This window comes from Leptidea sinapis, chromosome 13 (genome assembly GCF_905404315.1).
Source record: "Leptidea sinapis chromosome 13, ilLepSina1.1, whole genome shotgun sequence".
In the NCBI taxonomy this organism is placed as follows: domain Eukaryota; kingdom Metazoa; phylum Arthropoda; class Insecta; order Lepidoptera; family Pieridae; genus Leptidea; species Leptidea sinapis.
The window spans coordinates 9,095,401-9,107,887 of record NC_066277.1 but is presented as its reverse complement, the minus strand read 5'-3'; the positions used below and the strand labels follow the sequence as shown (position 1 = coordinate 9,107,887).

At 37.4% G+C, this 12,487-nt stretch overlaps 1 protein-coding gene across 1 annotated transcript in view; it reads left to right on the top strand.

Annotated features, from left to right (window-relative positions):
- Positions 1-12,487, top strand: part of LOC126967528 (uncharacterized) — a 65,708-nt gene that overhangs the window by 42,954 nt on the left and 10,267 nt on the right. Inside the window, exons 6-7 of the mRNA XM_050812037.1 lie at positions 1,129-1,353; positions 2,399-2,581. Of these exons, the coding sequence (XP_050667994.1) occupies positions 1,129-1,353; positions 2,399-2,581 (408 nt within the window). The remainder of the gene's footprint in view (positions 1-1,128; positions 1,354-2,398; positions 2,582-12,487) is intronic.

Here is a 12,487-nt window from a genome sequence, read left to right as displayed (position 1 = left end):
ATTAAAATTGTATATGCGTTGCTCCACGCGTCCCTCTCTCCTTAATACCGAGTAAAAGAGACACAAAATGCCTTATAAATTATTAAATTTGTGATTATAAATCAATAACGAGTCTGATAAACTTAATTTTAACATAGAATAATATTTAGAAAATAAAAATACTTTCTTGTTCTTTACACATTCTCCTTAACATGTATAAAAGTGGCAACAACCTCTTTTTACCCATAATAAGAGATATTTCTGATATATCAAATATCAAAATACTAAGAAGTATGATTGACTGTTCTATATTACTGACCAAAGTCTGTCTGGCAGCCCCTAGTAGAATGTTAAGACAACAAGAGCTATTCAGTCATACAATCATTTTTCTGACGCGAATAAAATCGATCACTTTAGCTCCGGTATTAATTCAATCAGAGCCCATTTGGTAAAACAATTTAGCAGTGGTTAACAAATTAACATAAGGCGTGAAATTACTCCTTTTTTACTATGCTTTCAACTGGCGATGGGAGTGCGAGAAGTTTTATTAATAACTAGCTGACCCGGCAAACGTTGTTTTGCCATATAAATTGTATTGATCTGTTGCTTGCTAGTTGATAAGAGATGGCGCTAGTTGTATTCATTAGTAACAATCACACTTCTTTTATATTTTGTATAATTCACGCGATAGTTTTATAAATTATAGCCTATTTGTTATTCTGGTATGTAAGCTATATTATCGTAAAGTTTCATCAAAATCTATTCAGTAGATTTTGCGTTAAAGAAGTTCAAACATACATCCAGACATACAAACTTTCACATTTATAATATTAGTAGGATTTTATGAAGTTTTATTTAATAATTTTTAATTATACTTGTGTTGTTTGTTTGTAATTAATATGTTAGTTTTAAAAATATTATAATTGTTCATATGTACATGTGGAAAGACTATTATTAGCTCGAATGAATTATGTTTGTTAATTATTTTAATCTATCTACAACTAGCTGTTGCCTTTCTTAAAGTATTAAAATAAAATAATATAAAGAGTGTTTGTGCCAAGAGGTAGACAACCATCGCCATCAATTAAGCTGTCTGATCATGATGATATATCAATCACATCCAATTAATCCTTCAATATATTCCATCAGAGTCCATATTATTGGCCGTGGCAAGCCTCTCGGGTGGCTGGCAGTGGCTCTACCGTCCCCACACTAGGACCCGACAACATCGAATACGCGATCTACCTCGTCAAGCGGACGTTACGTAACAAACAACGCCATGGACTTGAGGATTACGAACAGGAGGCGTTTACGAACCTCAAAAAGAACCTCTCTGCTAAGTGGGATTTTATTACAATGCAAGCGGAGGAACAGGTAAGTAACTAAATTTATAGTAAGCCACAGACCTCTTTGGAGAACCAAAATCACCGACATAGCCCAAATGATTGGCGAAACTGACAGTGGCAGTAGGAAGGGCACGTAGCTTGACGGATAGATGCCCGATGGGGCATAAAAGCCGCCCACAATATGGACCGATGATCTGGTTAAGATCGTCGGAATAGGTTCGATGAGGACAGCGCAGGACCGATCGTCGTGGAGATCTTTGGGGAGGCCTTTGTCCAGCAGTGGGCTGCTGTTTTCGGCTGTTATGATGATGACAGACCCCTTTTTTGCGCTCAGACAAAGGAAAAAGGGCTACCCCCGGGAAACGATGGACGCAGCCGGCAACGAGAGAAAATACATCATGATACAAGGAGAAAGCGAAACTATTGTTTCTTTAACCGAATTCCATGGTTGGCTTAATCTAATAACTGTTTTGAATATTATTAAACTAGCTAACGCACGCATTGAAAAAAGCAAAATTGGTCACGCATTATTGTGCTGTCAGGTTGTATATACACTAATATATTGTAGGTCTATGGAATAAACCGAATTCCATCACCGGACATTACGTTTAAATGCGACTCTGCGAGTCTTTCGTTTACATTATTCCGAAATTCACTTGACACTCACTTTTTCGTTGAATGACATTATTATGATCGTAACTACAACTTCACTTTTCATGGTTATGTATATGGTTCCGAAAGGAAATCCGTCCATACTATTCGGATCCGAAAAACTCTGGTAATAAGATTTGATTCGAAATTCGTTGCTCTTTTTTTCGGACCGAAACTTCGACTTTCGATTTTGGTAGTGGACCTCCAGAACCTATTATGGTATTTATGACCAGGCTATTTATTTAAAGTCTTGCGCCATTTTTTCAGAAGTGAAGGATTTAACTAACGTTGAAAATAATTTTGGAAGAATCAAAAAGTAAATGATTTTGATGACTTTTTACAAACAATTTTCCATTTGAACCCCAATGATAATGAAAGTCACAATTCGACCCGTTAAAATGTGATATTGATTTGTTTTCCAGGTGCGATTGGCCAAGGACAGAAAGAAATGGGATAAAGTTGTAAGTGATAGTCAGGAACGGGCGTACTGGAGGGTGGCCAGACCTCCCCCGGGTCTGCCCAGCATGCTGGAGCCTTGTCCTGTGCCCATACGATGTCGGCATCCTAGACCCAAGAAAAGAACGATGCAACAAATACAGAGAGAGGTATTTCAAACAACCTTTTAAATCTTCTACATATATACAATGAAAATGGTCCTTGTTTGATGCTCTTTCACGCCTAAACCACTGATCGTATCGACATGAAACTACCATTCGATGCAAAATTTATCTATGATATATAATATATATGGTTTATGGCTTATTCTACGAATTCCAACGTGCCATCCAATTCATTACAATGTTATATTGTTAATCACTTATTAATTCTTACTTTATTTTTGTGATTTCACACTTATTACATTACTAGCTTCTGCCCGCGACTTCGTCCGCGTTGAACTCGTTTTTATCGTAGCTCTTTACAACGATGATACGACTCGCTTGACAGACTCTAGCAGGCAGGTTAATGAATAAGGTTAATTTGCTATTTTCGCTGGTATGGTATGGTGGTAGAGTTGTGCTGAAGTTTACCAACAAAGTGATATTACAAATTACAATGCAATATTGTAAATGCATGATATTATTGTTGTTTAACAACAATATTGTTATTGTTGTTGCATTAGCTATAGTACTTCCTTATATACTACATTAGAGGTTCTGCCTTGAGGTGCTAGTATGACCAAACTGCTCGGCGAACTTACTCTATAATAAGCCACGTAAAGCTGCCCGTGTTAGAAGCAGTCCTCCCTCAGGTCAATCCCTGCCGTTTTTAACGAGTTACCCTGTGATTTATTAATGTTTTTTTCAAAACAGACCTTAAGGGGGAACTGCAACCTTTTAAATTCAAACGGGTAGTCAGATGGTATTAGAGGTATGCGTGGTATATACATGGATTCAACTCTAGCGCAACCAGTAATGACAGTGGCCTCTACCACATCGTTATGTAACGCTTTTATACGCAACCTGGTCCCGTTGTACAACTTGGGAGGGTTCAGATTACGCAGTAACATTACTGGAGCACCCACTTTAAGCACAAGTTTATGAGTTGGTAGTCCAGGCGGGTTGAGTGCATTCAAGAATTCCAAAGGATACTGAACAGCATCATCCGTATTTACTACAGAGTCTACAGAGTTGTATTGAAGTTCTGCGCCTTCGAACGCCTTCAATAAAGTGTCATTAATGTCAGAAGCTTGGTCGTTCTTAGGATTCGGAATAGCACCTTCACACAACCACTCCATGGGTTTATTGGGCAGGTTGTGGACATCTGGGTAAATTCGGGCTATTAGGTCTTGAACGGTGTGCACAACTGACGCAAGTTCTGGTGGAATCACAATTTTGCCCTCAGTTATCGGATATTCTTCATTACCTATTTTAAGCAAAAGATCGGAGAATTCCCCGGCGCACACGTCGCCCTTAAGATGCACTCGCATGTTTTTTGTAATGTTTAGTTTTTTAATTAAGGGCCAAATATTTGACGCCTTAATGCATGCTTTGACTGAAATGCAGGCTTTGATTTTTAGGGTTCTATTTAACGCTTCAAAAGCCCCCTTGTCCGACATATTGCTTTTGTCCCAAACTATAGTTTTGCAATCGCGCAACACTTGTGCTGCGTTGCTTTATTTTGGGATATTGCACAATGGAGTTTCAGTATGATTAAGATTTAATAAGTCTGTAAGTAAAGAAAGTAATTCAAGAGGCAGCCTGAAAGCCGTGTGAGCAGTTTTGCCTCCCTCCAGCAGTGTGGTAGTGATTCCTGATGACGCGACAGCCAAAGCGATATGATACCCCGGTTATTTCTTACTTCTAATATTAAATTTATAAGAAAAGTTTTTCCAGTGCCACCAGGAGCATCTAAGAAAAAAATGTCCCCAATCTCTCTTTCAATCCTGGCTAGAATTTGTTGATAATTATTTGCCTGTTTGTCTGTCAATAATTCCTCGTGATGCGATACTACCTCTCCCCGGGCGCAAGGGTCATAATTTGCCTCTCGTAGGTATTCACGATTATCCAGGTTTACTGCGGATCTTTTTGATTGAGGTAAACCGAATTGATCCAAATGTTTTCCAGCTTGTGCTAAAACTACACCTCATTCATGAATAACTCCGCACCATTTTGCAATTCTCTTTCAAGTTGCCGTTTAATGTCGTCCGAAAAACTGTCCCTATACTTTTCCCAAAGGCTTAAGGGATCAGTAAGTTGACAAAAACCTATCATTATTATGAACAGTTCGCGCAGCTTGAAAGGAGAATCGCACAATGCAGCTTTTTCTAAAGGTGTCCCAATGTTTATCGTCCTCTAGCAGTCCAAGGGTGTTACACGCTAATTGAAATGTTGGATGGAGGATACCGTTGACAGTTTTTAAATATTCGAAGGATGTCGGCCCTCTAACCTCATGTAGTAATAAGCGTAGGTACAAGTGGACTTGGTGTTATTTGGATGTATCTCATAGACCCTAGCGAGAAAAACGGCAAAAAGACACGTTTGTTTTATGGAAGCCACCTTAAATATTTATTTTATTCCGTTTTTAGTATTTATTGTTATAGCGGCAAAAGGATCTGTGCAAATTTCAACTTTCTAACTATCACGGTTCATGAGCCTGGTGACGGACAATCAGATAGACAGACAGACAGATAGGCAGACGGATGGACAGCGGAGTCTTAGTAATTCTGTCCCTTTTTTGCCCTTTGGGTACGGAACACACCACGGGTACAAACCTCCACACGCCCCATTTCATCCAATGATTTCCGGGATAAAAACTATCCTATGTCCTTCCCCGGGTCTCAAACTCTCTATATCAAATTTCATCTAAATCGGTTCATATAAACTTTGCACCCCTTTTTAACCCCTTTAGGGGTGAATTTTTTCAAAACGCTGAAAGTCATTTTCTTGTATTGTAATAAGGAGTCCATACGCAAAGTTTCAAGTCTGTTACTTATAATTTTACTCCATCCTCATACAAATTTTGCACCCCTATTTAACCCCTTTAGAGGTGAATTTTTTCAAAATGCTGAAATTTATTTCCTTGTATTGTAATAAGGAGTCCATACGCAAAGTTTCAAGTCTCTTACTTAAAATTTTACTCCATCCCCAAACTTTCAACCCCCTTTTCACCCCTTTAAGGGTGCAATTTTCAAAAATCCCTTCTTAGTGGAGACTTGCGTTATGTAAACTACCCGTTGTGAAAAAATCAGCTTTCTAGGTTCAACGGTTTGGGCTGGGCGTTGATTTTAAGTGAGTGAATCAGTCAGTCAGTCAGGACTTTTACGTTTATATATATAGATAATTATTGACATTGTATAGTTTCTAGAATTAATAAGAGGCGGGTCTGCTTAAGTAAAAACTAAAATTTAGTTTACTATGAAATGTGCAAAATTTGACATAAGTTTGAACCACAAAGTGTAATCCGGCTATGTTTGAAAGCGAACAGTTGCTTAAAACGTTGTGGATTTCGGCTATCCCCGTCTTTTTCATGATTATAGCCGTCATCTGTCAATCTATCAATGACTGCACGTTTCATAAAATCGAGTGAATCGTTTTTTTCTAACGGCCGTTCCCAATATTCAGTCTATCTCTTATTTGAGATAAAAATCGTAACTATCGTTGACTTTTCTGTCCCAATAAACTTACCGACGGTAACTCACCTTATCCGTACACGCTGTCTGTCAATGGGTCGACGTATAGCTTACCAGCGATAGAAGTTTGTATGGAAATTGCAATACACGCATCCCAATGTAAGGCGATAAGAATAACTTATCGGGTATATTGGGACAGCTTCAGATTATTGACAGCTAATTACTGACAGTAGCAGGTAGCAATTAATCTCTATCTGTAGATAGTATATTGGAAACGACCATAAGATAGTTTCACTAGGCTGCATGTACCTACTTACAATATACTAGACAAACATAGCGTGCGAGAGAGAAGAACACCACGAATGGACATAAAGCAAAGAGAAAAAGTAAGCGAATCTATTGTGACTATAGCTGATTTTGATTGATAGGTCGTAAACAATCAAGCTTGGCATTAGCTCTTTATTATTAAATATTAAACCACTAACGTGCACATTAACAAATCGAAATTGGAAACGATTATGGGGCTGTCAAGTCGTCTATAGACTATTATAGTGTATTCAGTAAGTTTATGGTGCAAACAAATGTCACTGCCGAAATCCTTTCCAATCACGACGCCTTCAAATCGCACAATACGTGCGCTAACATCATGATATGATTAATTAACATAATGTGATTGCGAGGTCGACTTGAGCACATGTTATTTTTGTTACTTATTATTTTAAAATTATATTCTTTTAATAATTTATGTAGCATATATGTTTCTTTTTGTCTGTTACTAGAAGTCAAAGCACGTTGTCAAAATCGGCGAGTAGCTTTCCAGTTACCCGACCGGAACACGCAAGTTCTGGTCGTTGTTGAAAGCTGCTCTTGGTAACTTGACCCAGCCGTCCCTGCCGCCGTTGCACATGAGGAATGACACCCTGGCCCATACGGCAAAAGAGAAAGCCGATCTCCTGTGCGCTCTTTTCGCCTCCAACTGGACTCTTGACGATAACGGAAAAACACCGCCAACCATCCCGCGGTGTCAGAGCTCTATGCCTGGAGTGCAGTTCAGACAGAAAACTGTTAGGCGAGCTCTGTTTTCGTTGGACGTCAGGAAGTTGAGCGGGCCGGATGGCATTTCTCCAATCATGCTTAGAACGTGTGCCCCTGAGTTGACGCCCGTGCTAACGCGTTTATTCCGGCACTTTTATTCCAAAGGTGTAGTCCCTGACTCATGGAAGTCAGCCCTTGTCCATCCGATCCAAAAAAAGGAGACAGCTCGGATCCGAACAGCTACAGACCTATTGCTATAGCCTCCCTGCTCTCCAAAATCATGGAGAGCATAATTAGCCGCCAGCTCTTGGTATACCTAGAGGGTCACCAGTTGATCAACGACCGACAGTACCGCTTTCCCCATGGTCGGTCGGTAAGTGATCTTCTGTAATACCTAACACATAGATGGGCAGCGGCTATTGAAAGCAAGGGGGAAGGCCTGGCAGTTAGCCTGGATATAGCGAAGGCACGTGTATGGCACAAGGCGCTCCTCTCAAAACTTCTATCGTTTGGGTTTCCCGAGAGATTTTGCAAGTGGACCTCCAGCTTTCTCACTGGGCGCAGCATACAGGTCGATGTCGATGGTGATTGCTCGAACCTGAAGCCCGTAAACGCTGTAGTGCCCCAAGGCTGTGTGCTGTCTCTCACGCTGTTTCTTCTGCATAACAATGATATGTTGGATACCTCCAACATACATTGCTATGCGGACGACAGCACTGGTGTTGCCATATACACGGGCCATGCAGGTCTCTCTAGGGTAATCGTTGACCGATATCGAGTCCTCTCTTGTGGAGGACCGCCACACACGCGAGGTCGCGGAATGGGGTAAATTGAACCTTGTCCAATTTAACCCCCAGAAGACTCAAGATTGCGCGTTTACCTCTAAAAAACCCCATGTGCCGTTACCACTCTTCGACAACACTTCCCTTAAAGCCTCGCCTTGTATCGGAATATTGGGTCTCGAAATCTCGAACGATTGCCAATTCCGTGGCAATCGGGAGGGCAAAGCCAAATTGGCTTCGAAGAAGCTGGGCGTCATTAATATAGCACGGCAAAACTTCAAGCCGGCCCACATTCTAGCACTCTACAAAGCGCAGGTCCGGCCACACATGGAGTATTGCTGTCATCTCTGGTTTGGCGCACCCCAGTATCAGCTCGACCCATTTGACCGCGTGCAACGTAGACCAGCCCGAATTGTCGGGGACCCAGTGCTCTGTGAACGGCTAGATCACTTGGCGTTGCGTAGAGATGTCGTCATTGTGTCTTCTACAGCATTATCACGGGGAGTGTTCCGAAGAGCTGTTTAACCTGATTCCTGCCGCCGAATTCCACCTTCGCACGACACGCCACAAGTAAGGATATCATCCCCACCATCTGGATGTGTGGCGGTCCTCCACAATGCGGTTTTCAAGGAACTTTCTTCCACGTACTACAAAGCTGTGGAATGAGCTTCCTTGTGCGGTGTTTCCGGGACGATACGACATGGGTACTTTCAAAAAAAGCGCGTACTCCTTCCTTAAAGGTCGGCAACGCTCCTGTTATTCCTCTGGTATTGCAAGAGATTGTGGGCGGCGGTGATCACTTAACACCAGGTGACCCGTACGCTCGTTTGTCCTCCTGTTCCATAAAAAAAAATAGTATTATCACAGTGAGTGAATTTTGTAATTCGTTTTGAAATAAATAACGTTTCTGAAACCTGATATAATTTACTTTAATGTAAAATTATTAATTTAAATAAAAGTCAAATCGACATAATTGGTCGTGTCTACTTGAAATGGTCGTGTCTACTTGAAAAGAGAAGACAACTCAAAAACTATTTGGATAAAGGCCGAAGCTCAATTACAGCCACTGTGGAATGAATGACTATTTCTGGATTTTCGTAACTATACTTATAATATTTTAATGTATTGTATCACTACTGTTATATTTATTATATTTTAATTATATTTATACATCTTGTACTTTACAGCATATAAAAGTCTAATACTTTATATAAGACTACCAGACATACTAAAATTAATAAAATACTATACTTAATTAAGCCAGTAATTAAAATAAACCAAAGTATAAATCTCTACAGAAATAATAGTATCATGCATAATATACAATTTAAGATTTACACCTATTGTAACAAAAACACCTTTAATGGACAATCATACAATAAATCTGTTGGAAGATTTAGATAGCCTGACAAATAACATCGCAGCTCAACAATGTTCTATTGAGTATTTTAATAAAAACACTCCTAGGGAAGTTTTATTCCTCTCCGTCGTAACCCAAAATATAAGAAGCGTTTATAACACATCGAACTTAGATGACTTAGATATCAATATAAGTATGCTAAAAAGTAATACTGACGTAATAGTTTTAACTGAATGCAGAACAGATCCCGAAAAACCAGTTCCACAGAAACCCTACTATTTTACTTATAACACTGATAGAAAAGTAAATCAAAATGATGGTGTTGTGGTATTTGTAAAAAAACATTAGAACATAGTGTCAAAGAAGTTGCTTTGGATGGAGCTTCCTGCCTTGAGATTGTATTTCGAAGCCCTGTATCTAGAGTGACACTAATTTGTATATACCGGCCGCCAGTAGAAAAGAAACCTGAAAATTTTGTAACTTCATTAAACACCTATCTAGATTCATCCCATCTAAAATCTAATGTCATAATTACAGGAGATATAAACATAAATATTATTGAAGGGCACAGTGAGAAATACGCTAATTCATATTTAGATACATTGGCTTCACATAGGTTACTACCTGGTCATAAATTTGATACCAGAAAAAATAGTTGTTTAGACCATATAATAATTAACCTTGATCCTTCCCAATTTAATACTTTTATAAGAGTTCTAAAAACTACAATTACGGACCATAAAATGACTGTTATTTATCTATATCGAAAAAAAATAAAAGATTCTACCACACCTAAAACGAAATCTGTTATCAATTATGAAGAAGCACTTAAGACCCTGCAAGAAAAATACAATCCAGATATATTCAAAATAAAAGACCCTAATACATTAACACAAGAATTACACAAATACATACAATATGCACTTAACAAAAATACTAAATTGGTAAGAATTTGAAGTAACAAAAAAATAATAAAACCTTCGATAACACCAGGCATTTTAAAATGCATTAGAACCAGAAATAAATTACAGCAACAGCTAAGAAGTGATGAATCTAATGAAATACTCAGAATAACTTACCGACGATATCGAAACTTTTGCAATAATTTAGTGAAGCAACTAAGACGTAAATACGAAAGCGAAATACTTAATAAATCTAAATCTAACAATAAGTCACTTTGGAATAGTATCAAAACTATAACTAATTTAAATAAACAAAAACAACAAAATATAGAACTTATACAGTTAAAACCTACACCCACTGAATCAGCTTGCTTTTTAAACAATTATTTCGTTAACGTTGGAAAATCTTTAGCTATTGGAATCTCAACACCTCCTCATATTGTACAGCAATATTTTCATCGACTTCCATCACAAGCAAATACAATTGGAATACTAGAACCCGAGCCATCAGAAGTAGCAACAATTATATCAAACTTAAAATCAGAGACTGCCTCGGGCTATGACAATATCCCAACCAAGTTTATTAAAGTGGCGAAAAAAGAACTTACTCCTATAATCACACGACTTTGTTCACTATCACTCGCTCAAGGTATTTTTCCACAAGAACTCAAATGCTCCATTATACATCCTGTATATAAGGGTGGGTCTAAAGAGGATGTTAATAACTATCGACCTATTTCCGTCTTAACAGTTATCTCTAAAATATTAGAAAAGATTATACATACTAGAATAATCAAGTACTTAAATACGTATGGTTTGTTATCTAAATCCCAGTATGGCTTTCGTGAGGGAGTCAGCACTGAGGATGCTATTCAAGATCTTACTCAAGAGGTAACAAAATATGTGGATGGAAATAAAAAAACTCTATGTATTTTTCTTGACCTAAAAAAGGCCTTCGACACTATTCAAGATCTTACTCAAGAGGTAACAAAATATGTGGATGGAAATAAAAAAACTCTATGTATTTTTCTTGACCTAAAAAAGGCCTTCGGCACCGTTTCTATTCCTATACTTTTGCGTAAAATTGAAAAAATTGGTATAAGAGGTAACTTTTTAAATTTACTGACTGATTACCTTGTGTAACGTGTAAAAATTTATAAAGAAATTTTTAGTTCTGTTAAATATTCTACATCATACGGAATTCCTCAGGGTAGTGTTCTCGGACCTACGCTATTTTTAATGTATATTAACGACCTAACAAATTTAAAAATACAAAATGGACAAGGTTTCTCTTATGCCGACGACACTGCCCTGCTATTTCATGGAGACAGTTGGGAGGAGGTCTTTTCTTTGTCAGAGAAAGGACTACTCTTAGTACAAAACTGGCTTAAAATTAACATTCTTACTTTAAATTTAACGAAAACAAATTATATTACATTTTCAATAAAAGATTCTACTCAACCTAATAAAATTTTTACCTTATCTGCTCATACATGTGACATGGCTGATATAGAAAACTGTCTGTGCACTAAACTTGAAAGAGTAAACACCACCAAATACCTCGGAGTAATTATAGACAAAAATTTATCATGGTATCCTCAGTTAAATGTTGTTGCCAACAGAGCTAGAAAATTGATCTGGATATTCAAACGCCTACGTAACGTCTGTGATATCAAACTTATTAAGTATATATACATGTCTGATACAATCTATCCTTCTATATTGTATAAGAATCTGGGGGAGTACTTTTAAAACTCAATTTTTAAGCATAGAACGAGCACAGAGAGCAATAATTAAATATATGCTAAGCAAAAATCGTCTGTATGATACCACAAAATTATATGAATATGCGGACCTTTTATCCGTAAGAAAATTATATATATTGCAATGCATACTAAAAATACACAAAACTAAATCTATAGATCCTTTGATTTTAAATAAACGTAAAAAAATACAGTAGTTAAATGTAAATTTACTAAAACTAAATTTGCGTCTAAACAATTTAATGCACAGGCTACTAAATTATAAATTATGCAAATAAAATCTTAAATATATGCACAAAGACATATAGGGAATGTAAAACTAGCGTTACTAAATGGCTGAAAACTCTTAATTATTTAGAAACTGAAAACTTGCTAAATTAAATGTAATATGAGTAAAATAGTGTAAATGTGTGTTCTAAAAAAAAAGAAAACTATATTATATTAATTTTGTTGTAATTATAGTAGAGTATATTATATGAATAGATAATTAAATTTCGCTTGCTGTAATTTTCTTGTTATCTAAATATCGTACTTTAAACATTTTACTATTATATAAATATTCGTAAAACTACAAATTACCTTACTTCATAGTTACATTGG